Raw genomic sequence first — 27,020 nt, 5'->3', positions numbered from 1 at the left:
GCTTGTGCATATTTTGTGTAAAATGTTTTCTTAATAACTGATCTTATAGGTACCCTTCATTATAAATACATTATGGGATGCTCTGCTGGAACTAGATGATCTTACAGCTTCAACAAATAGTATTATGACTCTTCTTTCATCCTTATTAACTTATCCTCAGGTCCAACAATGCAGGTAATTATTTGTAGTTAGTGGAATAAAGTAAAAAGTGTTTACATACATTTCCAGATAATGAAACCTAAGAATACAATCGTAGAGCATCTTTAAGAACAGCACTGTGAGTTGGGGATGCCAAAGACTATATTCTCAAGCAGCCTTTTCTTCTTTAATCTCTAACCACTGGCGCATTTGAGGCAGGAAATTAAAAAGGTCATCTCCTTTACCCTTTCGTTGCATTGGTTTTTTTTTTTTTTTTTTTTGCATTGGTTTTATAATTCTTCTCTTGTTCATACTATTATAGTTAACTTCAGAAATATAATGGAATAGCAAAATAAGTGCCTGTAAAAGCAAGTGAAGAGAAAAAGTGGCAGGGCATATATGGAATTTCCTAATTTTCAGGTATTTTTAATTAATAATGAAAGCTATAGGCATTAAATGAGTTCATCTGTGTGAAAGCCCTTTTCAAGCTGCAAAATGCAAGAGTTATTTTTAATTGTACTAAATCAGAGGTTGGCAGACTTTTTCGATGAAAGTCCAGATGGTGGTATTTTGGTTTTGTGGGCCATGTGATCATTGTCAAAAGTACTCAGCAATGCCATTCTAATACAAAAGCATCCATAGACAGTATATAAAGGAATGGATATGGCTGTGTTCCAATAAAACTTTATTTAAAAAATTGGGTAGAGTGGGTTTGGACCATAAGCCTTTGTTAATAACTACCCTAAATAAAGGACTTAGGACTTAAAAGAAAAATCATTAAGTAGACAGTGTCAGGAAAGTTAAATAACGTAAGAAAATGAAAGTAGTAGTGAAAATTCTGTTAATTCAATGTGATAGATATAATGTGGTTTTTAATTTCTTTCAAAGTTGCCTTATTAGAAAGTTTGCTTCATATATTTGGCAGATACTTTCCATCTTATGTAAGAAATAAATGCAGCATGTCATTAGGAACATGAATAGTTACACTATTAACAAGACCTTATTATAATGTTTTTACATAGTTGGAGTCTTATGTCTCTGTGTGCATGTGTTTAAATTAAAATTTTATAAATAAATTTACTAAATGTTTAAGTAAATGTAAGAAGTGATGTTCATACAAACCTGTAAGTAATGAAAATAGTGTTAAAAGATAGACATTCTGAGGGGAACCACAAAAGAATGGATAGTTACACCTGCCATATTCTTTTTTATTCACGCCTTTTTCTACAGTTACATATTTTAAATGCTGTTATACATCATCATTTCCTAATTCAAGGTAATTTTTATAGTAAATGACTCATGTATGTGCGGGAATTCTGTGGTTCAAGTTGTTAGCATAGATGTGGCATTTCTTGCTTTTCCATTTAAATTCTAATCTGTGAGAAGGAAGATATTTGAGTTTTCTTAACTTAGTAATGTTAAATAAAGATAATGAATTTCAAAACTACTACCATACAACCTCTTGCTCATTTGATATGTGACAGAGATGACCCCAAAAGGAAATGTAAGTTATGTGCATCTATTGATTACCTATTGGGGTTAGCCATGGGCAAGAATGAATTAACAATCTTGATTTTGTGTAGCCTGACTACCAGTTAGGATACATATCCCATTTTCATGAGTAAGAACAGATTGAAAATAAGGACAGTTATATTAGAAAGTTTATTTGAAAAAGGTAATTCATGCTATTAGTGCCGTAGAACCTAATATTTCTTTTGCCTGCATTTGCTCTGGCTATTGTGGTGCTATAATACCAGTTCTGAATGAGGATGTTAAATGAATGTTCATATGAAAACTGTATTATCTTTTTAAAATTTATTCATCAGGAAAGATACTAGGTCCACAAGGACATATTTAGATAATGTATTAACATAGTTACAACTGAGAATGAGTAACATTGTGTTTTCTTTATTAGTATTCAGCAGTCACTCACAGTTTTAGTTCCACGTGTCTGGCCTTTTTTGCATCACACTATATCATCAGTTCGAAGAGCAGCACTGGAAACTCTATTTACATTATTATCAACACAGGACCAGGTAAGAACTAATAATTATGTCTAGTGATCTTGAAATTATATAAAATAATTTTATAAAATAAATCTGACCACCAGGTTACTCTTGCTACATATCCAAAGATCAGAAGAATGCTGGACTTAATAGCGGTGGTATGGTGACCATGTAGACACATAAGAATATAATCCCCATGAGGGCAGGAACATTTTTATATTTTGCTCTAGGTCATATTCCCAGTGCTTAGAATAGTACTTAACACATAGGAGGCCTTCAACAAATTTTTTGAGTGGAAGATGGATTGAATAGTCTGTTAGAGACCTATTCAGTTTTTGCTTGCTTTTTGTGGTTAACAGCTGGATGGTTGTTAGAATTGGCAGAGCTCATTCCAGATTAGGAGGCTACAGTTGGAGCTCTACAGTATGATTCCTTAAGAATGATGATGAAATTGCTAGGCACTTGCCTCTTCCTTAAGAATTACTCAATCTTAAGAGCATAGTATTTCCAAGGATAGTATACTTCAGGAGTCACACATGGAAATGCTTTGAAAGATCATCAGGTAATGTCACTGCTGACTTGAGGAGTCTTTGCCCTGCTTATAAAAGGCTTCACATTTTTATTTTAAAAATAACAATAGGTCAAACAAAATACTAGAATTTGGGGAAATATCATAAAGAGTCATTCTGACATGCTGTTATTTGTGGGTACCACAGTTTGAGCCAGTGATCCTTAAAAAGCAGCAGTTGGGGCAGCCCGGGTGGCTCAGTGGTTTAGCACCGCCTTTGGCCCAGGGTGTGGTCCTGGAGACCCGGGATCGAGCCCCACGTCAGGCTCCCTGCATGGAATGGAGCCTGCTTCTCCCTCTGCCTGTGTCTGTGCCTTTCTCTCTCTCTCTGTCTCTCATGAATAAATAAATTAAATCTTTAAAAAAAAAATTGATTTTTTTCATTTTACTTATTTATTTTTATTTTTTTCTTTTTCTTTTTTTCTTTTTTATACTTACTTATTTTTAGACAGTAGATTATAGTATAGGTAAATATCTCTCTTGTGTTCATGCCCTTCTGTGTGAATTAGGAATATTAAAAGAGGGGAATATTCCACATAGACTTGCTTTAATCAGCATGGTATTGTGTTGTATTTCTGTGATTCTGTATCTGTAAATTTGGTTTTGCCTTATTTTTAAATTTTATCTAATCAGAATCGTCTGAGGAAAAACCTTCAGATTTGTTTTATAACCCCCAGTTGATCAGGCATGGGTTCATATGACAACTGGCATGGGTTCTGAATTTTCATTTCATTTTTGTATTGTGGTATTTGATTCTTAAATAAATTCTTTTTTTTTTTTTTAATTTATTTATTTATGATAGTCACACAGAGAGAGAGAGACAGAGACATAGGCAGAGGGAGAAGCAGGCTCCATGCACCGGAAGCCCGACGTGGGATTCGATCCCGGGTCTCCAGGATCGCGCCCCGGGCCAAAGGCAGGCGCCAAACCGCTGCGCCACCCAGGGATCCCTGATTCTTAAATAAATTCTTAAATAAAGTTCTTAAATTTACTTTGGTTAGCCCTCTTGAAGTTACCAGATTTCTTCACTTCATGGTTTTCTTTATTATTTTTCTAACAGACTTTTAAGAGCAGTTTAGGTTTACTGAAAAATTGGGCAAGAAGCACATATTTCTTATATGCCCCTACACACACACACACACACACACACACACACACACACACACACATTTTCCCCATAGTTAACATCTTGCATTCGTGTAGTACTTTTTAAAAAAAATTTTGAGGGAGGGTGAGGGGCAGAGAGAGAAAGAATCTTAAGCAGATCCCATCCCATACCCATTGTGGAGCCTGATGGTTTGAACTAACAACCCTGAGATCATGACCTGTGCTGAAATCTAGAGTTGGGTAGTTAACCAACTGAGCCACTCAGGTGCCCCAGTATGTTCCATTGATCCATTAACTAAAGTCCATAGTTTACATTAGAATTTACTCTTTGTATTGTAGATTGTATGGGTTTTGACAAATGTCCAGTGATATGTTTCCACCATTGCAGTATCATACAAAATAAAAAAGTGCCTGTGCTCCATCTATGGATCCCTCTTTTCCTCTTTCCAAATTCTTTTTTTTTTTTTTTTTAAGATTTTATTTATTTATTCATGAGAAACACAGAGAGAGAGGCAGAGACACAGGCAGAGGGAGAAGCAGGCTCTCTGTGGGGATCCCGATGTGGGACTCTATCCGGGGACTCTGGGATCACACCCTGAGCCAAAGGCAGATGCTCAACCACTGAGCCACGAGGCATCCCCATTTACTGACTTATTGAAGGATATCTTGGTTGCTTCCTGTTTTGGGCAATTATGAATAAAGTTTTATTATTTTTTTTTTAATTAGAGCAAGCACATAAGATGGGAGGGGCAGAGGGGGAGAGTGAGAATCAGACTCCCCTCTGAGTGGGGAGCTGGATGCAAGGCTCTATCCCAGGACCCTGAGATCATGACCTTAGCTGAAATCAGACACTTAACCAATTGAGCCACCAAGGCGCCCATGAATGAAGTTTGAAACATTATGTGCAAGTTTTTATATGGGAAAGTTTTCATTGCACTTAGGTAAACCCCAGAGAGCACAAGGAGTATGTTTAATTTTATAAGAAATTGTCTTCCAGAATTGCCGTACCATTTGGCATTTCCATCAGTGGTGAATGAGAGTTCTTGTTGCTCCACATCCTTACAAACATTGAATGTTGTCAGTGTTGCAGATTTTAGCCTTTCTAATAAATGTGTAATGGAATCTTAAAGTTTAAATTCCCCAATGATAGATGATGTTTTGAGCATCTTTTCATATGCTTATTTGCCATCTATATCTCTTCTTTAGTGAAGTGTCTATTCAGGTCTTTTCCCTTTTTAAAAAATTGAGTTGTTTTCTTACTCTTGAATTTTAAAATTTCTTTGTGTATTTCTTTTTTAAGTTTTATTTATTTAAGTAATCTCTTTACCCAATGTGAGGTTCAAGCTCATGACCCTGACTGAGATCAAGAGTTCTACGCTCTCGTGATTGACCCAGCCAGGTGCCCCTCTTCGGCCGTTGTCAGTCCTTTCCCTTATTATTTCCTAATATTAATCTGGAGTCAAGAAATATTTTCAAGTCCACCTCTGTAACCCAGCTGTAACCATGTTATATTTATTTGATGAAAAAATTTTTTCTGTAACAATGTTATATTTATTTGATGAATTTTTTAAAAAGATTTATTTATTTATTCATGAGAGAGACAGAGAGAGGCAGAGACCTAGGCAGAGGGAGAGGTAGGCTCTTCACAGGAGCCCAGGATCACGACCTGAGATGAAGGCAGCTGCCCAATCGTTGAGCCACCCAGGTGTCCCTATTTGATGAATTTTTAAAAAAATCCAGTATAGTTAACATAGTGTTATATCAGTTTCAGGTGTACAACATCGTGATTCGGGTACCTGAGTGGCTCAGTTGGTTAAGCAGGCACTTACCTTTGGCTCAGGTCATGATCTCATGGCCCTGGGATTGAGCCCCACATTGAGCTCCTGGTTCACTGGAGAGTTTGCTTCTCTTCTTCCTTTCCTCCTGCCTGTCACGCCTCTCATGCTTGCTCACTTGCTCTCTCAAATAAAAACAAAACAGGGGCAGCCCCGGTGGCTCAGCGGTTTAGCGCTGCCTTCAGCCCAAGGCGTGATCCTGGAGACCTGGGATCGAGTCCCACGTCGGGCTCCCTGCATGGGGCCTGCTTCTCCCTCTGCCTGTGTCTCTGCCTCTCTCTCTCAATGTCTCTCTCATGAATAAATAAATAAAATCTTAAAAAAATAAATAAAAACAAAACAAACCCACACAACTAATACAGTGATTCAATAATTCTATATATTAGTACTCATCACGATAAGTATCCTCTTGATCCACTTCACCTGCTCTACCCATCTATCCTCTGGTAACCATCAATTTGTTCTCTATGATTTAGTCTGTTTTTCTGGTTTATCTGTTGTTTTGTTCGTTTTGTTAAATTTCACATTTATGATTAAAATCTTATGGTATTTGTCTTTCTCTAACTTATTTCACTTAGCATTATGTTCTCTAGATCATTCGTTTTGCAAATGGCAAGATTTTATTTTGTCCGTTTTTATGGCTAGTATTTCTGTGTATGCATGTGTGTGCGCATAACGTATCCCACATTTTCTTTATCCATTCATCTATCACTGGACACTGGGCTGCTTCCATATTTTGACTATTGTAAATATTGCTGCAATAAATGTAGAGATGCATGTATCTTTAAATTAATGTTTTCATATTCTTTGGGTAAATACCCAAAAGAACAATTAACTGGATCATTTGGATGTTTTAACTGTTTGATAAATCTCCATACTGTTTTCCACACTGGCTGTACCAGTTTGCATTCCAACCAGCAGTGCACAAGAATTCCTTTTTCTCCACATCCTTGCCAGCACCTCTTGTTTCTTGTGTTGTGAATTTTAGCCATTCTGACAACTGTGATGTGATATCTCATTGTAGTTTTGATTTGCATTTCCTTGATGATGAGCAGTGTTGAGCATCTTTTCATGTGTGTGTTGGCCATCTGTATGTCTTCTTTGAAGAAATGTCTGTCTTCTGCCCATTTTTAAATTGGATTACTTGGCGGTTTTTTTGGTGCTGAGTTTTCTAAGTTCTTTTTTCTTTTCTTTTTTTTTTAAGATTTCATTTATTTATTTATTTATTTATTTATTTATTTGTTTATTTATTTATTTATTCAAGAGAGACACACAGAGAGAAGCAGAGAGAAAGGCAGAGGGAGAAGCAGGCTCTCTGTGGGAAGCCCGATGTGGGACTCAATCCCAGGACCCCAGGATCATGCCCTGAGTCAAAGGCAGACGCTCAACCACTGAGCCACCCAGGCGTCCCTCTAAGTTCTTTTTTATATTTTGAATACTACCCTTTTATTGGATATGTCATTTGCAAACATCTTCTCCCATTCGTAGGTTGCCTTTTAGTTTTGTTGATTGTTTCCTTTGCTGTACAGAACCTTTTTGTTTTGATGTAGTCCTAGTAGTTTATTTTTTGCTTTTGTTTCCCTTGCTTGAGGAGACATGTCTAAAAAAATGTTGCTATGGCCATGCCAGAGAAATTACTGCCTGTGCTCTCTTGTAGGATTTTTATGGTTTCAAGCACACATGTAGGTCCTTAATCCATTTTGAGTTTTATTTTTGTGTCCAGTTTCATTCTTTTTTTTTTTTTTTAAAGACTTCATTTATTTATTCATGAGAGACAGAGAGAGAGAGGCAGAGACATAGGCAGAGGGAGAAGCAGGCTCCCTGTGGGGAGCCTGATGTGGAACTCAATCCCAGGACCCTGGGATCATGCCCTGAGTCAAAGGCAGATGCTCAACCACTGAGCCACCCAGGTGCCCCTGGATCAAAACTTTCTAGTTTCATTTTACTTTTTTTTTTTTTTTTTTTTAAATAATGGGCCACATTTAATATATGGCCCACCTTTTCAATAATGTATCTCCATTCCTCTCTCTGTGATCCCACTACCATTGCCTGGTTCAAGCTTGTGCACTTCTCAAATACATCAATTCATCACCTTTCAAACTGGTCTCTCTGCCTCCATTTTGGTTCTCACCCCCATTTGGTCTTTCATGGTGCTGAGTGGGATTGTTATAAAATGCAATGCTAATCATTGGACTCCTTATTTAGACTCTTCAACTGTTTTTTTATATTCTTCACTAGTTTGGCACAGAAGACTTTCCAGATATTGGCTCTTCCTCCTCTATAGCCTCTTTTTTTCATTCAAGTACACTTTGTATAGCCAAACCAAACCACTTCGTAGGGAGCATGAAATAGGAACTTGTAAGCAAACCTGAACTAGTTTCATTTGGTAAGAACATAAAAACAAGGTGTAACCTTTTTGTTAAACTAGCAGTTTGATGATCAAAGTGAAGAAATTTACTACTTGATTTTACTTTCTGTACTATCTCTTTAGCCCATGAGTGTTTTTATGCGTACAAGAGTGTATCTGTGAATCTGTATGTCTGTCAGTCAACTACTTTCCTGGAATATCTAGTATTGTTACCAGTTAGCGCTGTAGCTTGAACTTGACTCCTTAATCTAGAAAAACATGTTGGACTTTAATCTTTTGTTCTCCTGATAGGGTCAACTTTTCCATTCCACTTGCATCACAGCCACTTTGAGTTATTACAAAATTTCAGTTACATACATCATTGACTATTTGAAAAGCAAGCTTTAGCATGAAACATATTTAGCATGAAGATATATATGAGATTGAGTTGGAATCTCAGGATCTAGGATGTAAGAAATTTCTCATATGCATATGTAGAGGGGAAAAGAAAGACCAAAAGACTATATTTAACTAAGACTGGCATTAGAGAACATTAGCTAGTTAGGTGTTGGCCAGATTTTACAAAGGTATTGAAGGGCAAGAGCAAAGGTTAAAATAACTCATCTGACTTTCAATAAATATTGATTGGACAAATGAGTAGAACAGAGCATTATAAATTGTGTAAATATGGAGTTTACTTCATTTTTGTGTTTTTTTTTTTTCTTTCAGCAGTGGCCCAAAATGGGATTTCAGATCAAATTAATGAAAAAAAACTCTGTAATTCATTGCTTAGTTGTGCTTCTTTCCAAATCTCCTCCCCTGAAACCCCAAATCACTTGATAACAGAGATAAGAAATGATGATGAATTTATCTACAGGCAGGAATCAAGTGTTCGTGGGAGTGATGATCAGACTTCTGCTTTTTTCCACATCTATAACCATTTTGTGGGAATGCTTGTGGGAAAATAAAAGAAGGGGTATAGCAAAAAGGTATTGGCAAGAGCTTACCCTGTCAGTTTTACAAATTTGGCATTTATTGCCAACTAAAATTGTGGAAAATTTCACATATAACTAACTATTCTCCATGACATGGGACCATTTCCTGTAAGAAATATGAATTTATTCAACAAATAATTTAGTGCCTACCTATGTCCTTACAATTCTTTAGATACTCATCAGTAAAAGACAAGGTCATTGCCCTTCTGTAGAGCTTAAAACAGGAAATTAAACAAGACAGGAGAAACAGGCAACTAGACAAGCTCTAATAACAAAATGAGGTGTAAGCATCTGGTAGGGAAAGTAGACGATGCTGTTGGATCCTTGCTAGTGGGGTGAGTGAAGGCCAGGGAACACACCCTACTAAAAGTGAAGTTTAAGCTGAGATCTGAAGGATGAATAGAATTAAGGGAAAAGCAGAGTAAAGGTCAGGAACAGCATGTGAAACTCTGGAAGCAGGAGAGTGCATGATTGTACTAAAGAGGAAGTGAAAGCAAATTGGCTGGAGGGTAGAGTGTGAGTGAGTATAGTTGGCTAGAAGTTTCATCTTGATCTTCAGGTACAGTGAGCTGATGGTCCTATTTCTGTTTGTCATCAACTCAGTTTACTCTGAGTTCCAAGAAGGCAGAAGACAGCAAAGAACATCAATCTTAATAAAGCAACTGGAGGGATCCCTGGGTGGCGCAGCGGTTTAGGGCCTGCCTTTGGCCCGGGGCGTGATCCTGGAGACCCAGGATTGAATCCCACGTCGTTGGGCTCCCGGTGCATGGAGCCTGCTTCTCTCTGCCTCTCTCTCTCTCTCTCTGTGTGACTATCATAAATAAATAAAAATTAAAAAAAAAATAAAGCAACTGGAAAGAAACTACCCCATCTATGTCACACTCCATAACAATTAGCCATTTCCTTAGTAATTCCCACAAATGCCTTCCCCTCCCATCTGATGCTTACTACAAAAATGTTGGGGACTACATTTAGGACTAACATAAAATGCTAATAATTGCTCTGTTAATTATTTAATACAGACCAAAAATTTTTTTCAAAGGCATTTGAAAAGCTTGAATTCACATATAACTTGAGTAATAGTGTTCCTGATTATAGTTAAACTTGGTGAAGGTATGGGACGCCTGGGTGGCTTAGTGGTTGAGTGCATCTGCCTTTGGCTCAGGGCGTGATCCTGGAGTCCCGAGATTGAGTTCTCGCATTGGCTCCCTGCATGGAGCCTGCTTCTCCCTCTGCTTGTGTCTCTGCCTCTCTCTTTCTGTGTCTCTCATGAATGAATAAATAAAATCTTAAAAAAAAAACACAAAAAACTTGGTGAAGTAAACAGACTGGTAGGAATTTTTCTGTATTTTAGTTTACACTATGCTAGACTAGTGCTAGGTGGTCATCAGCACTTTGTAGATATTCCCTAGATTGGGGGGAAATTTTTGATAAGTAGAGTCCTAGTTAGTAGCATACTAAAAGTCTATTAACTACTTTAATTAAAAAAGTTTGGAAAGAGGAATTCCAAGGAGGGTAGTCTCTAAGGGACTGAGGAATAATATGCTCCTCAATGTACTTCATTCCCCCACCAATCTAGTTAAAAAAACTTATAAATACAAAGCAGTAGCATTAGATTTCCTGCCTAAATCATTGTATACTGGAAGACAGGTGCAAAATTAGTCAAAACAAGTGGGCAGACTTTCAGATCTGCAAGAGATAGATTGGCCCTGGATGGGCCAGATTATACATTGTGATTTTTTCAGGTAATAGTAAGCTAATTACTTTCTGCAGCCAAATCGAAAAGATGTTTGCACAATTGTTCAGGTGAAGTGAATTTGGCCTTCAGGTGTTTCCCCAGTTTTATCTTGTATTTTCTACTAAGCAGACTTTATGCTATGCTACTAGAGAATCTGCATTTTTAAAATACTAGTTTTTCTGGTGATATTTAATTTCTCCAAATCATTAGAATAAGAAGTGCAATACTGTTGCTCCAAAATCTTGTAAAAATTTATCACCCAGTCGAACATTTTGGTAAAGTCATACCATCGTTTCATGGTAACACTTGTATTATTTGACTTGTAACTCTTCAAATAAGCTAACACTCAAGAATTATATACTATAGATTTGATGCTGTTTTTGTTTTCAGAACTCTTCATCTTGGCTTATACCTATCCTGCCTGATATGCTTCGACACATTTTTCAGTTTTGTGTTTTAGAAAGCAGCCAGGAAATTCTGGACCTCATTCACAAGGTACACAATAAATATATCTGTACTCTTTTCCCTGATAGCTTGGTAGATTTTTAAAATTTTTCATAATTGGTGTACGTTATTGGTCAAGGATTTTACGAAACTAGAAATCAAGACACTTGAAAAGCGTGGAGATCTATAAAATGAAACAAAGAAATAGGCCTTTTATGGAGTATAATAGTTAATTCTACTAGGCAAGTATTTTAAGCACTTTCTGATAGCCTCAATACAGAAAATAAATGAAAACACTTTTTCTGCATCATTTATTTTGCTGTTTATCCATATGCTTATTGATCCTGCAAAGTATCTTTTGGGATCATTGGTAATATATAGAGTCTTGATTGTTGTGGTTTGGATTTATATTTTTTTCCTTACTTAGCAAGATTGGTCATATGTGTTAGAATCTTTAAAAAAGAGGCACTTGATATATTTAATAAATGCTTATGTAGGGAAATGGTACTCTTGTAATTCAGTCTTGAGTTCTTGCCCCTGAGGCAGCTCGTTGTTAACAGCCTTGGATTAACAGTGGTATTTTTATGTGTTTTTAGTTACATTTAATATTAGGCATCAAGAAAGGTACCTTATTGAGTAAGATCGTGAATCAAGATTTGTTCTTAATTTTATGCTAGGATATTATTACCTCTAACTTTAGCAGAGGATCTCTATCAGAAGCTGTTATATCTTGAATATGTGTGTGGTTTTGTTTGTTTTTAAGATTTTATCTGACAGAGCATAAGTTGAGGGAGGGGGAGGGGCAGTGGGAGAGGGAGAGGGAGAAGCAGACTCTGCACTGAGCACAGAGCTTGACTTGAGGATTGATGCGGGCCTCGATACTAGGACCCTGAGATCATGACCAGAGCCAAAGGTAGACTCTTAACCAACTGAGCTACCCAGGTGCCCCTAAAGTGTGTGTGTTGACTATAGGACTGCATTAGTATCAAGATTTATGATTATATGCAAAGGATTTCAATGACTGAACTTTTGACAACTCTTATATTTATGGCTATCTTATATTTTAAATGATATTCACAAAATATTGAAGGAAATTCTTTGTATTCCTCTCTTGAAAATTTTTTGTTTTTTAGTATACAAACCTATCAAAAAGCTGTATTTAAAATTAAGCCTTTAAAAAAAAATAAAATAAAATAAAAAATAAAAAAATAAAATTAAGCCTTTATATTGACTTTAAAATTGGTTTTTCTGCTGTTTCCTACTTTTTTTTTTTAAAATTCAGTATCCCCCCCAAAAAAATTCAGTATCCCTAAAAATAAGTGTTAGATTTTTTAAGTATTAGATTTTATTATTTTTTATTTATTTTTTATTTTTTAAAAGATTTTTTACTATTTATTTAAATACACAGAGAGGAGAGAGAGAGAGAGAGGCAGACACAGGCAGAGGGAGAAGCAGACTCCATGCAGGGAGCCTGATGTGGGACTCGATCTTGGGTCTCCAGGATCACGCCCTGGGCTGAAGGTGGCGCTAAACTGCTGAGCCACCAGAGCTGCCCCTAAGTATTAGATTTTAATAAGTATTAGATTTTACTAGCCCTTACTAGAAAACTTTCACTTTTCACGGTTCTCTTTTATTCTGTAGGTTTGGATGGAACTGCTGAGCAAGGCTTCAGTTCAGTATGTGGTAGCAGCTGCTTGTCCATGGATGGGTGCTTGGCTTTGCCTAATGATGCAACCTTCTCATTTACCTATTGATTTAAATATGTTGCTAGAAGTAAAAGCTAGAGCCAAGGTAAGTGTAGAGGGACATAATATATTTGTATGTTCAGTTCTGGTTATTAATATGGTAACCATGTAAGAAATTTGTATTGGTTTATTTTAACCATGATTTAATTAATTTAATGTACGGAGAAATTATTATTTTATGAGGACCTTGGCAAAATGCATAATAACCTTGACAAAATACATAATAATTTTTATCCATGAAAATTTTGTGAAAAGAACTGTGTTTTACTGGGATAACAAATGAGAATATTTTTGTGTAGAGGAGAGTTGCCTATTAAGTTTTTTATTTTTAAAGATTTTATTTATTCATGAGAGACACACAGAAGCAGAGACATGTAGGCAGAAGGAGAAGCAGGCTCCCTTTAGGGAGCCTAATGTGGGACTCCATCCCAGGACCTTGGGATCAGGCCCTGAGCCAAAGGCAGACGTTCAACCACTGAGCCACCCAGGTGTCCCTGATGATTAATCTTTAATTATTTTTTTTCCTCTTTCCCTCTAGGAAAAAACAGGTGGTAAGATACGCCAAGGCCAAAGCCAAACTAAAGAAGTCCTTCAGGAATACATTGCAGGTGCAGACACCATCATGGAAGACCCCTCTACTAGGGATTTTGTTGTTATGCGGGCCAGAATGATGGCAGCCAAGTGAGTATACAAAATTCAGAAGCCCTTTAACTAAAATATTCTTCTGATATGTTTGTCAGTACTTCCTCTAGCACACTATTACAGAAAAAGTGTAAGAGAACATTTTTAATTTTCTTGAAGTTTTAAATTACATTTATATCTTTTTATAAAGATAAAATAGGAGTTATGTCTTTGTTGGGAAAAGTTATAGCTTCAATAAGGAAAATGTTAAGAAATTTCTGTAGTAACTTTTTTCTCCCTCATAGGTTGTTAGGGGCGCTTTGTTGCTGTATTTGTGATCCAGGTGTAAATGTGGCAACCCAAGAAATTAAACCAGCTGAATCCCTTGGCCAATTACTGCTCTTCCATTTGAACTCCAAATCTGCCTTACAGAGAATTAGTGTTGCTTTGGTAATCTGTGAATGGGCTGCTTTACAAAAGGTAAGATTTTGCCCAAAAAGTAATGAAGACAAATTAAGTAAACCAGTTTCCATTAGCTGTTAGGATTATTCTTATTACATTTTATAAACAAACAAATCTTCTCCGTATAAAAACCCAACAGTTATAGAAAAGTTTTCTAAATTATAGTGAAACATTGTTTCTCTTCCATTTGCTTTTAACTTTAGGCTTTTTTTTTTTTTTTTTTTTTCGTAGAATCCCTAATCTGGTACCTGAGACTACTAGCTAAGACTATACTTAATGTTTACTCTTGATATTATAATCTGTTAAGAGATGTCCCTGCTAAAAAGACATGTGTGTGGAAGCAGTCCAGAAACTATTAGTCATTCATTCCTTTATATTTCAGATGTCACTGAAAACTACAAAAGATAAGAGGCTTTGAGTAATAGAAATCTATTTGTATGAGTAGTAGCAAGGGCAGAATTTTGGGTCACAGGAAGAATAAAACCTCTACATTTAAATGAAAATCTTCATGTTTTCAATTAAGCTATTCCTGCAGCCCCTTTAACCTTTAATTTCTAATAAGGTGTGTGATTTTGTGTAAGACTTCTGTAAATCAAAGAAACTTCCTGCTGGCTTTGTTTATTCCATTAACTGGAATTCTGGAAATTTAACTGTCTGCACTTGCTGTGAGAGTTTCTTGTTACTGCCTCTTAGCAGTTTGTTAAAGCTATAAGCTATGTCTAAAAGTAATTGAGCCATGCTCTGTTGCAACTGAGACCCCAGCTTTGCCTCTGGAAAGAAGCAAGGCTCATCTGTTTTTAGGCAGGACTCGGTGTGCTGGAGAGGCAGTGATGCTGTGTTTTTGTGCCTCTCAGACTCAGCAGCAAGTGTTGACAGTTCGGTTTCTGGACCCTCACAGAGCTTCTCTGGACTTACTCTGTGAAGCCCAGGCTGATCACCCAGATCCCACAGAACCCCTCATGGCTCACCACTGAGGCCATTCCCCCTCTGGTTGGGGCAGGCAACAACCAGAGAGAGTGGGAAGGGTTAGTTAAATTTGGGGGCAGGTAAGTAGCTTTTAAATTATATATCCATTTCTACAGTATGGCATGTGAAGCTATGGGTTCAACTATTAAATCTAATAATGAGTTTTCAAATAACATTTTTAATGCATGCTAAGTGTTCTTTTCTGACTGATTTCTTTTTACAGTTACATATTTTTAAATCTGTGCTATATGTACACTTGGTATAAATTCAGAGTTAAGTAAGAGTAATTAGGTGCAAAATTTATGGAATTGTAATAGTTCCATGTGCATGTTCTGTGGTCATTCATATTAAAATTTTAGCATAGTTTGGGTGTGATACCTTTTCTACAACTAACGATGTTCTGGGAGGTAACAGAATGTAGATTCAAAATGTATAGGAATTTAGAATTTGGTAGTTTGCAAGTGAAAATGTATGCATCTCTAAGAATTATGTTTATATATTGGCCCTGATGTTTTTTGTCTGTTATATTTTAGGAGTGTAAAGCTGTTACCCTAGCTGTGCAGCCACGTTTACTTGATATCCTTTCAGAACATTTGTATTATGATGAAATTGCCGTTCCATTCACGCGAATGCAGAATGAGTGTAAACAGCTTATTTCATCATTAGCTGATGCACATATTGAAGTTGGTAATAGAGTAAACAACAATGTTTTTACAATAGATCAAGCTAATGATCTGGTGAGTAAAGAAGTAACTTTCTTAATTTTAGATTGAGCATGAAATAAAGATTAGAAATTTGTTATGTGGTGTTTACCACAAAAACACTATTTTGAATATGTCCGTGGCCTGATAGCTTGCCACCCCAGCCCTATAGGAAAGTTATTGTATTGTATTGACTTCTTTAAAATTAGAGGATGGGGAAGGAATTTTCTTTAAATCTCAGATTCTAACAAGCCCATGTACCTTTATCAGAAAAAGCTGTTCCATTTTTTGGTCATTTCTCAGTTTTGCTTAAAACTGGCAGAGTATTAGGATGCCTAGGTGGCTCAATTGGTTAAGTGTTTGAATCTTGGTTTCTGTGCAGGTGTTGATCTCAGGGTCTTGAGATCAGCCTTGCATCAGACACTGTGCTCAGAGTGCAGTCTGCCTGAGAGTCTTTCCTTCTCCCTCTCCATTCTTTGCCCCACCCTCTGCTTGTGCACAGGCATTCTCTCTCTCTCAAATAAAAAGCTTAAAAAAAAAAACTAAACTAAAACTGGCAGAGTATAGAGAAAACTACTTCTATATAAGTTCCTGAGTATTTCTTATCTCCTCTCTCAACTTGCAATGAAAATAGTCAAACATAAAGAAAAGGTAAAAGAATTACACAGTGAACATTCATATATTATTCATCGACTAGATTGTATAGTTAACATTTTACTAAATTTGCTTTATCACATATATATGCAGCTCTCTACTTAACCAGCCATCAGTTTATCTTATTTTTTTTGATGCATTTCTAAGTTGCAGACATTAGTACACTTCAGCATGTATATATATCATTAGCTAAAATTCAGTATTTGTTTTTTGCTCTTTTGTGAGGTAAAATTTATCTCCTATGGAGTACACAAATCTTAAACTATTTGATGAATTTTAACAGATGGGTGTATCTATGAAACCCAAACTTGGGATCCCTGGGTGGCGCAGCGGTTTGGCGCCTGCCTTTGGCCCAGGGTGCCATCCTGGAGACCCGGGATCAAATCCCACGTCGGGCTCCCGGTGCATGGAGCCTGCTTCTCCCTCTGCCTATGTCTCTGCCTCTCTCTCTCTCTCTCTCTCTCTGTGTGTGTGTGTGTGACTATCATAAATAAATAAAAATTAAAAAAAAAAAAAAAAAGAAACCCAAACTCCTGTCAAGTTACAGACAGTACCATCACTATTTCAAAGTCAATCCCTGCCTATCCCTGCCCTCAAGTAATCATTGTTCTGATTTTTCCACCATAGATTACTTTTGCTTATTCTAGAATTTTATATAATCAGAATCATACACTTTGTGCTGTTTGATATAAGTTTTTTTTTTCAGCATGATGTTTTTAAAATTCATCCATGTTATGTGTTTTGGTGATTCATTGTTTTTTATCGATTAGTTTTATTCCATTGTATAAATATACCACAGTTAAACTCTTCTCCTATTGATAAAAACTTGAGCTGTTCCAAGTTTTGGGCTGTTATGAACAGAGTTGCTATAAACATTCTTGCACAAGTCTTTTTGTAGATCTGTATTTTCACTTCTTTGAATAAATATGTATGAGTAGAATTGCTGGGTCATTGGGTAGGTGTTTGTTTGGTTTTATAAAAAATTGCAGACCTTTTCCCAAAGTGGCTATATCATTTTACCTTCTAACCAACAATATGTGTGAGTTCTAGTTGTTCCACACCATCACCAGCATTTGGTGTGATTGCTCCATCACCAACATTTGGTATGATTGCTACTTTTATTTTAGCCATTCTGGTGGTTATATGATAGCGTCATTGTGGTTTTACTTTATGTTTCCTTGATGACTAATATGTTCAACACTTTTTTGTGTCATATTGGCCATTTGTAGACCTGTCTGAAATCTATATTCAAATTTTTTGTCTATTTTTTAATGAGGTTGTCTTATTATTATTGAGTTGTAGAAGTTTTGGTTTTTTAAAAAAGATTTACTTGAGGGAGGGAGGGAGAGAGAGAGAAAAAGAGAGAAAGAGAGGGCCACAGAGGAAGAAAGGGGCAGAGGGAGAGAGAGAGAAAGAGAGAATCTTAAGCAGACTCCAGGCTGAGCATGGAGCCCAACTCGGGGCCTTGATCTTATAACCCTGAGATCATGACCTGAGCTGAAACCAAGAGTCAGATGCTTGACCAGCTGAGCCACCCAGGTGCTCCTAGGAGTTGTTTTGTTTCGTTTTTAAATATATCTCAGAATACCAAATCTTTTTAAGAAGGGTGCTTTCTGAATATTTTTTCCCAGTATGTGGCTTGCCTTTTCTTAATTGTCTTTAGATAAGCAAATATTTTTAATTTTGATGACATCTAATTTATCAGTTGTTTTCTTCTATGGTTATTGTGTTCTGTGACCTAAAGTACCTTTTCTTACTCCAAGTTGTGAAGGTATTCACATACATTTTCTTGGCAGTTTTAGCTTATTTGCTTGCTTGTTTGTTTATTTATATCTAGATTTATAGATTTTATTTATTCATTAGAGACACAGGCAGAGGGAGAAGCAGGCTGCATGGAGGGAACCCAATGCAGGACTCGATCCCAAGACTCCAGGATCACACCTTGGGCTAAAGGCGGCACTAAACTGCTGAGCCACCCGGGCTGCCCAGCTTTTATGTTTAGATTTGTCATCCATTTTGAATGTATAGTGTGAAGTACAGATTGTTTTCATGAAGATAACCATTTTTTCCAGCATCATTTATTGAAAAGATTTTCCATTCCCCATTGGATTGCTTTGGCACCTTTCAAAAATTTGTTGAAGTGTAGATCTATATTTGTACTCTGTTCAATCTATTTGTCTCTCATACCATCACCAATGTCTTAATTACTGTAAGCTTTGTACTTTAGTAAGTTCTTGAAGTTAGGTGTAAATGAGTTCTTCCTTTTTTGAGTTATAGTATCAGAAAACTGAGTTACTTGTGTTGGTTCCTGTGAAAGAGCAGTCTTCAATTTTTTATCCTTTTCTAATTAGAAACTTATATATTGAATTTTTTTTGTTCTCACCTGTGAGAAAAGTTAAATTGCTATTTTTTGAGTTGTTTATGAGGTGGTTTTTCTGGTTGTTGCTGTTCTATAATTTATCCATTTTTCTTCTGGTGGTTTTTTTTTTTTTTTTTTCCATCTTGGAATTAAATCTTAAACTTTACAGTCTGTCTTCCCTCTCTATTTTTGACAATTTTATTTTTCTTATGACGAAAACTTTCAAGGTTTACTGTCTTAGCAATGTCCACATATACAATGTAATATTATTTACTGTGGTTATCATGCTGTACATTACTTCCCCATAACTTATTTTATAACTGGAAGTTTGTACCTCTTGACCTCCCCACCCATTTTGCCCTCCTTCCCCAAATCTCCCTCCCCTCTGGGCAAATACCAGTCTACTTTGTATCTGTTAGCTTTATTTGCTCGTGTTTTTTTTTTTAGATTACACATGTAAGTGAAATCATAATGTATTTGTCTTTCTCTGATGTATTTCACTTAGCATAATGCCCTCAAGGTCCATCCATTTTGTTGGAGATGGAAAAATTCAATCTCTTTTGTGGCTAAATAATATTCCATTGTAAATATATGCTGTATCTTCTTTATCCATTCATTCATCCGTGAAAAGCCATTGCTTTTTTTTTTAATTTTTATTTTATTTATGATAGTCACAGAGAGAGAGAGAGAGAGAGGGGCAGAGACACAGGCAGAGGGAGAAGCAGGCTCCATGCACCGGGAGCCCAATGTGGGACTCGATCCCGGGTCTCCAGGATCACGCCCTGGGCCAAAGGCAGGCGCCAAACCGCTGCGCCACCCAGGGATCCCAAGCCATTGCTTTTTAAATCTTTACATTGACTTCCTGTTTTTCTCTTACCTGCCAGTATAAGCGTATTCCTCAGATCTTTCTTTGTCACCATTCTCACAATTTAGTTCTTATCCAGGTGTTACGCTATCTTCTCTTGATCTCTTGAAGTTCTTCGATTGGGCATTTTTAGTTGGATAGCTTCAGTTTAATACAACCAAAACTGGAATTTAACAGTAAAATGCCCTTTTCAATCCACAGTTGCAAATTTTGCTACCATTTTCTTTCAGAAAGCCTCAGATGTTTATCTTTTCTCTGTTTTCATTACAATCTGGTCAAGGGCCTTAGTACTTTATGACTAGGTCCTGACTCATCTCTAAGGCTCTAGGTGGTCTTTGGCCCATTTCATCTTGCGTGTTGTGCCAGACTTGTAAAGTCTGTTAGTGCCACTCTGAAAGTATCCCTCCCTTACTTAAAAACATTATTTTTGTTTTCCTTGATTTTAGTTTTTTCTTTCTTACTTTTTTTTTTTTTAATTTTTTATTTATGATAGTCACAGAGAGAGAGAGAGAGGCAGAGACATAGGCAGAGGGAGAAGCAGGCTCCATGCACCAGGAGCCTGATGTGGGATTCGATCCCAGGTCTCCAGGATCGTGCCCTGGGCCAAAGGCAGGTGCCAAGCCACTGCGCCACCCAGGGATCCCTCTTTCTTACTTTTTACACCTTTTCTAAATTCTTTATCTCTTTTCATTATCTCTCAAATGCCCTCCCCTTCAGTGTAGTTTTTTTCTTGCAGAAATAAGCTATGCTCACTCAGTTTCTATGCCTCACTCATTCTCACTTCTGAGCCTGAGCTCCTATTTCTTTTGTCAAGAATTCCCTACCTTCAACCCTCTATGTTTATCCCAGGTTCATCTCTTAACATTCCTCCATCTGCACCCTCTACTCAGTCCATGATGACTGTTCTCAATTCCCTGAAAAATGCCTCACTTTCCACTCACCACCTCACACTATTTGCCAAGATATCCTTACAACTCCTGGCTTAACACATTCTTTATTTTATTTTATTTTTTTTAATTTTTATTTATTTATGATAGTCACAGAGAGAGAGAGAAAGAGAGAGAGGCAGAGACACAGGCAGAGGGAGAAGCAGGCTCCATGCACCGGGAGCCCGATGTGGGATTCGATCCCGGGTCTCCAGGATCGCGCCCTGGGCCAAAGGCAGGCGCCAAACCGCTGCGCCACCCAGGGATCCCCTTAACACATTCTTTAAAAACCCATCACAAAGGACGCCTGGGTGGTTCAGTTGGTTGAGCATCTAACTTTTGGTTTCGGCTCAGGTCACATCTCAGAGTCATGAGATCAAGCCCCCACACCTGGCTCTGTGCTGGGCGAGGAGTCTGCTTGTACTACTCTCCCCTTGCTCATGAGTGCGTGCTCTCTCTCTCTCTTCCTCAAATGAATAAAATATTTAATAAAAATAAAAATCACAAGTGTTAACTTCATCTGGCAGGCCTCCACTAATCTTATCACTAGAGAAGAGTTATGCAACCCAGGTGTCCCACAGTAACTTGCACTTACTTCGGTTATATGTTACATTGTCTTGTTTACTTATATATCTCTCTTCCACATTAGTCTCTACATTTTTGAGAGTATGAAGACATTGGGTCTTATTCATCTTTTAGTATTCCTCAATAGAAATTTTTTGGGGATCCCTGGGTGGCGCAGCGGTTTGGCGCCTGCCTTTGGCCCAGGGCGCGATCCTGGAGACCTGGGATCGAATCCCACGTCGGGCTCCTGGTGCATGGAGCCTGCTTCTCCCTCTGCCTGTGTCTCTGCCTCTCTCTCTCTCTCTGTGACTATCATAAATAAATAAAAATTTAAAAAAAAACCTTTTTGGATGAGTGAATTAATGAATTTGAGGTATTTGGAAAGCTGCTTAGAATCATTGAAAATTGACAGCATAGTATATTTAGGACAGTGTTTTCAAACTTTTAGCAGTGAAATCCTCTTTCCGATAAATCTTATGCAGAACCTGAATAAATAAAGTGGAAAGTATAAGCTGAAAGTGATATGTGATTATGTTTCTTTCTAGTGAGCAAATGGACAAGGTCAAGTAGATATATGGCTCAATTTAAAGTTTCGTATTTTATAATAAAAGAGGATCTTAGTTGTGTGCCTGTTTTGTTGCTCATAATAAGAGGCCAGTATTATCAGTTTTGTCCATAATAGAATTATTTGTAAGTCTGAAAAAATAATATTTTCCATTTAAAAAAAAAGTTCTTCAATGTTACAGTCTTCTCTGGTTAATAGTCATTAGACTGGATCTACTTATAGAGGCTGCATATAATTATAGTTACCTGTCAAACAAGAAGACTATTTTTGTTATGTAAGCCATCACACAGTCTTTAGATGGTAATTAAAAAAACATGCCCATGCAAAAACTTGTACGTAAGTCTTCATAGAATCATTATTAAATATAGTAGCCAAAGGGTGGAAACAACCCAGATGTTCATCAACTAATGAATGGATAAATACAGTGTGATACATATCCATATAGTGTGGGATATTATTTGGCAAGAAAAGGGAAAGAAGTACTATATTCATTACTACAACATTGGTGAACTTTGAAAGCATTATGCTAAATGAAGGAAATCAGTCACTAAAGGTTACATACTGTATCAGTCCATTCATATGAAATGTCTAGAATAGGCAAATCTATAAAGTTAGAAAACAGATTAAGTGGTTGCATAGGGTTAGAAAGAAATGAGTGATTACTAATAGGTATGAATTTTATTTTGGGGACAATGAACATGTTCTAAAATTGTGATGGTTGTAGGACTCTGAATAGAATAAAAATCATTGAATTGTACACTTTAAATGGGTGTATTTTTTGTGAATTATATCTCAAAATTGTTAAAGATGTATTTTTTTTAATGTGGCTTGTAAAGTAATCTGATGTCACAGGGTTATAACTTTAGGCAGCTTTTGGTAAGTAGAATATTCATGACTATTGCAACAGTTTCTTTCCCTTTTTTTTTTTTACACCTCCTACTCCCAGCATTTTCATGAGAAGGGAGGTCAAAGAAAGAATGAAAATAATCCAGTTAGCAATACTTAGCCACTTAGCAATAGCTGCCCCCCCCCCCCCAAATTTCTAAGTTGAGAAGAATATTTTTCCCTGAAAAGTTTGTGAGATTTGGTATTTCTTAATTTAGTTTATATTTGTTGATAGCTTTCTCATTTCACCAAACTACTGTGTCGACATTCAATGTAATTTTCTCTTAAAGTCATTTGATATATTTAAAGGATAGATGATTTTGTTCTGTGTGTATAGTTGACACACCAGTGTTACATTAGTTTCAACTATAGGACTTAGCATAGGCAATGTAGTCAATGGTATTGTAATTAGTGTTGCAGGAAAACAGTCTTAAAGAATACAATGCTAATGTTACTCAGATTAAAATAAAATTTGATGTTGAGAGGTTTTAGACCTTTAGTTTTACTGTATACTAAAATAATACTAGATATTATGAAACAAAATTGAAGCAGAAAGCTTGCTGTTGCCCTTTAGTTTACAGACTATTTGGGATTGATGTCACTAATGATTTTTGATTTCTCTTTTTTAATAGGTCACTACTGTTTTTAATGAAGTCACATCATCTTTTGATTTGAATCCTCAAGTGTTACAGCAGTTAGATAGTAAACGACAGCAGGTCCACATGACAGTTACGGAGACCAACCAGGAGTGGCAAGTGCTGCAGTTGAGAGTGCATACTTTTGCTGCATGTGCGGTTGTGAGTTTGCAGCAGCTTCCAGAGAAATTAAATCCTATCATTAAGCCATTAATGGAAACAATTAAAAGAGAAGAGAATACACTAGTGCAGAACTATGCAGCTCAGTGCATAGCAAAACTGCTTCAGCAGTGTACAACAAGGACACCCTGCCCCAATTCAAAAATTATTAAAAACCTCTGTAGCTCACTTTGTGTGGATCCATATCTAACTCCTTGTGTCACATGTCCAGTACCAACACAAAGCGGCCAGGACAATTCTAAAGGTATATATTTAAACTTTCATTTGGGGTAGAGAATTAACCACTTAAATTTGTTTTTATTTATTCATAGGTATCATTTAAACACAAATCCAGTTTATGTTAGAGCTCTTTCCTATTTTGCATATATTGGTAATCAGATAACAACCCTCTAAACTCAAACTACTCCTAAAAGACCTGATATTTCATATAAGATGATTGAAATCTGAGACAGGTGTTAACCTTTACACCTCTCTTTGAAGACCATCATTATAAGGTTTTAATGTTTAGGGCTAGGAAACTTAATTGTATCAAATGTTGAATAAAAATTCTTCCTATAGGGGCACCTGGGTGGCTTAGTGGTTGAGCATCTGCCTTTGACTCAGGTCATGATCCCAGGGTGCTGGGATTGAGTCCTGCATTGGGCTCTCCATGGGGAGCCTACTTCTCCTTCTGCTTGTGTTTCTGCCTCTCTCTGTCTGGGGGTCTCATAAATAAATAAAATCTTTAAAAAAAAATTCTTCCTATAAAACTCTGATTTCTCTAATTTAGTGCATGTTGTATAAGTGAATTCTATTATCTTTAGTAAATAATGCGTAACCATTCTGATTTCATCTGGAAAAAAATAATTGCTCTCTGCAGGCTAGTATCAAGGATGAATATTTTTTTACATGCCAGTCCTATATGATTTACTTTTTGTTTGTTTATAAGATTTTGCCAAAGCAAATTATTCAAAATGTAATAGATTTACAACTTTGGTACAGTATAGGTCTTAAAAAAATGTGAACAAACTGGAAGAAGAAAGTGGCATTTGGAATATCCATACCTTAAAACTATCATAAGATAACAGTCTCCCTTAGCCAACTCCTTGTGTTGTTTAAGCCAGTAATATTTTGCAGTGATCAATGTCAGGGTCTCAATTTATGGCGACTATGGACATTTCTTTTAGAGAGAACTTGCTTGCAGTGTTTTTTATTGTTTCTTTTTATGCCTAAAAGCAATCATTCATTTTTTAAAAATTATTAGACCTTAACTGAAGGCTCAAAATCATTCTTGCATGCCATATTTCTTATTAACATGATTCTGCAACTTTATATTAAGTATGATCCTATGCAAATATCAAAACATTTAATGTTGTAAATTATTGCTGTTTTGTTACCATTTCATTAGCCAAAGAAAATGTCATCAGCTTATCAAAATTGAGCCTTAAAGACATAGTTTTAAATATATGTTGTATCTCTTTTGGAGCAGGAAGCATTTGGTCACCTGTATTATACTTAAAAAGTTATTTACTTTTTTTCCTTTTAGGATCCAACTCTGAAAAAGATGGTATGCACCACACAGTCACCAAGCACAGAGGTATAATTACACTCTACAGACATCAGAAAGCTGCTTTTGCTATCACAAGTAGGCGAGGTCCTACCCCTAAAGCAGTGAAAGCTCAAATAGCAGATCTTCCTGCAGGAAGTAGTGGAAACATCCTTGTTGAACTTGATGAGGTAAATAATTGTTTTGGGTTTTTTTTGACGACTGTGATTTTTTAAACAAGAAGTCTTACAGATTGAGAGCTAAATATGAGCCTCCTTTATTGTATTTTATTTAATTTATTTTAATTTAATTTAACTTAATTTTTAAGATTTTTATTTATTTATTCATGAGAGACAGAGACAGAGAGGCAGAGACCCAAGCAGAGGGAGAGCAGGCTCCATGCAGGGAGCCTGATGTGGCACTGGATCCTGGGTCTCCAGGATCATGCCCTGGGCTGAAGGCAGGCACTAAACCACTGAGCCACCCAGGGATCCCTTTTATTGTATTTTTATATTTTTAAGTGAAAGATGTGGAATTAATAACCTTTTGTAGTATTCTCACATGATCTAGAAAAACTGCAAACTTCTTCAGATTTCTTTTGTTATTTAGTTAATAAGTATCAATTAATTTTTTTAAATAAGTATCAATTAATTATCACGTGGTTGACTTTTTAGTCAGCCTGAAATTTATTAAATGTGTGATACAAGATAGGGATCTAAATTTTTTTTTTTTTTTCAATATGAATAGCCAGTTATCCCACTGTTGAATCATTTCCTCCCTGGTTTATAATGATACCTCTGTTATATACTATGCTTCATATATGTATCTGTTTGGGCTTTCTTTTCTATTTCATTGGTCTGCTTGTTCTGTAGTACAATCTTCTTTAAAGATAATTTAACAAGTGTCTATTTTTTTTAAATGTTTGCGGTGACTGTATTAACAGTGGAATGATCTAGGTAGCTCCTTTGGTTGGCATGACATAGAAACTTACCTGGTTTAGCAATAAATTGTCAAAGCTAAAAGATGTGTATCTAATATATTTCTGAAAGATAGAGATATATTTTCAATTTCTTTTTAAATAAAAATCTTACCTTCTTACCTGTATTTCTTTTAAAATATTCTATGAATAGAATTTTTTTTACTAACTCTATTCTTCCCATAATAATTTTAATAAAAAATTTACTGTGATTTGGGTATTTATATCTCTGTGGTTTACATAGTTCTTCCTTAACTTAAAAAGTAATTTCAAAAATAAATGCATCTTTCTGGACGCACAGTTTTTTTGTATAATAATTAAATTATTGCTAAGTAAGAGGTTATTAATCCTGTGATTAGTTTAAACTGATGCTCTTATTGTATCCCTTAAGTGAATATAAATTTAAAGACAGATAATTTTCTCTCCTTATCTTCTCCCTAGCTGGTAAGTTTCTTTGGGGTAGAGGGAAGGAAAAAAAAAACATGTCACTTAGAACTATCTCTAGAAACTGTCTATTCTTCTTTTCCTTATTTTTCAGTTCCAAAGAAGCATTTTACTTTGGATGGAAAAATCTAGTTTGGGGTTTTATGCCTATATAAATTTAAATATTAAAAGACATTTATAGTGATAAATAAGTTTATAGTTGCTTAATTGGTTAATAACACCATGAATTTTTACGTGGTGACTTTTAAATTCTCTTAATAAAATTTAAAATGCATTAAACCTTTTTTTTTAAACTCTCTTATCAACTAATGTTTTATTTTAGGCCCAGAAGCCTTACCTGGTACAGCGAAGAGGTGCTGAGTTTGCCTTGACTACTATAGTGAAGCATTTTGGTGGTGAAATGGCAGTGAAGTTGCCACATCTGTGGGATGCTATGGTTGGTCCATTGAAGAATACAATCGACATAAATAATTTTGGTGTGTACATATTTTTCTGAGTTGGACTTTGAAAAATTATTTACAAGGTGATACACACTTAAATCAACATATTTTAACAGATGGAAAGTCCCTCTTGGAAAAGGGAGATGGTCCTGCCCAAGAATTGGTGAATTCTCTGCAAGTGTTTGAAACAGCAGCAGCGTCAATGGATTCTGAGCTTCATCCCTTGGTAACTAACTAATGCAAGTGTAGTTTTCTTCTAATAAAACAAGTGGTTTTATTAAAAAGTCCTAAGGCTTAAAAAGTAGAACTTTGATATCATCCCTAGTAAT

At 36.1% G+C, this 27,020-nt stretch overlaps 1 protein-coding gene across 1 annotated transcript in view; it reads left to right on the top strand.

Moving 5' to 3' along the window:
• Nucleotides 1-27,020, top strand: part of BTAF1 (B-TFIID TATA-box binding protein associated factor 1) — a 95,534-nt gene that overhangs the window by 38,520 nt on the left and 29,994 nt on the right. Inside the window, exons 13-23 of the mRNA XM_072806129.1 lie at nt 50-174; nt 2,054-2,174; nt 11,125-11,229; nt 12,820-12,969; nt 13,462-13,604; nt 13,850-14,024; nt 15,506-15,709; nt 23,124-23,550; nt 24,832-25,022; nt 26,574-26,727; nt 26,808-26,917. Coding sequence (XP_072662230.1) covers nt 50-174; nt 2,054-2,174; nt 11,125-11,229; nt 12,820-12,969; nt 13,462-13,604; nt 13,850-14,024; nt 15,506-15,709; nt 23,124-23,550; nt 24,832-25,022; nt 26,574-26,727; nt 26,808-26,917 — 1,905 coding nt within the window. The remainder of the gene's footprint in view (nt 1-49; nt 175-2,053; nt 2,175-11,124; nt 11,230-12,819; nt 12,970-13,461; nt 13,605-13,849; nt 14,025-15,505; nt 15,710-23,123; nt 23,551-24,831; nt 25,023-26,573; nt 26,728-26,807; nt 26,918-27,020) is intronic.

Source organism: Canis lupus, chromosome 29 (assembly GCF_048164855.1).
Source record: "Canis lupus baileyi chromosome 29, mCanLup2.hap1, whole genome shotgun sequence".
NCBI classification, from domain to species: Eukaryota; Metazoa; Chordata; class Mammalia; order Carnivora; family Canidae; genus Canis; species Canis lupus.
This window is presented reverse-complemented; position numbering and strand designations above follow the sequence as displayed.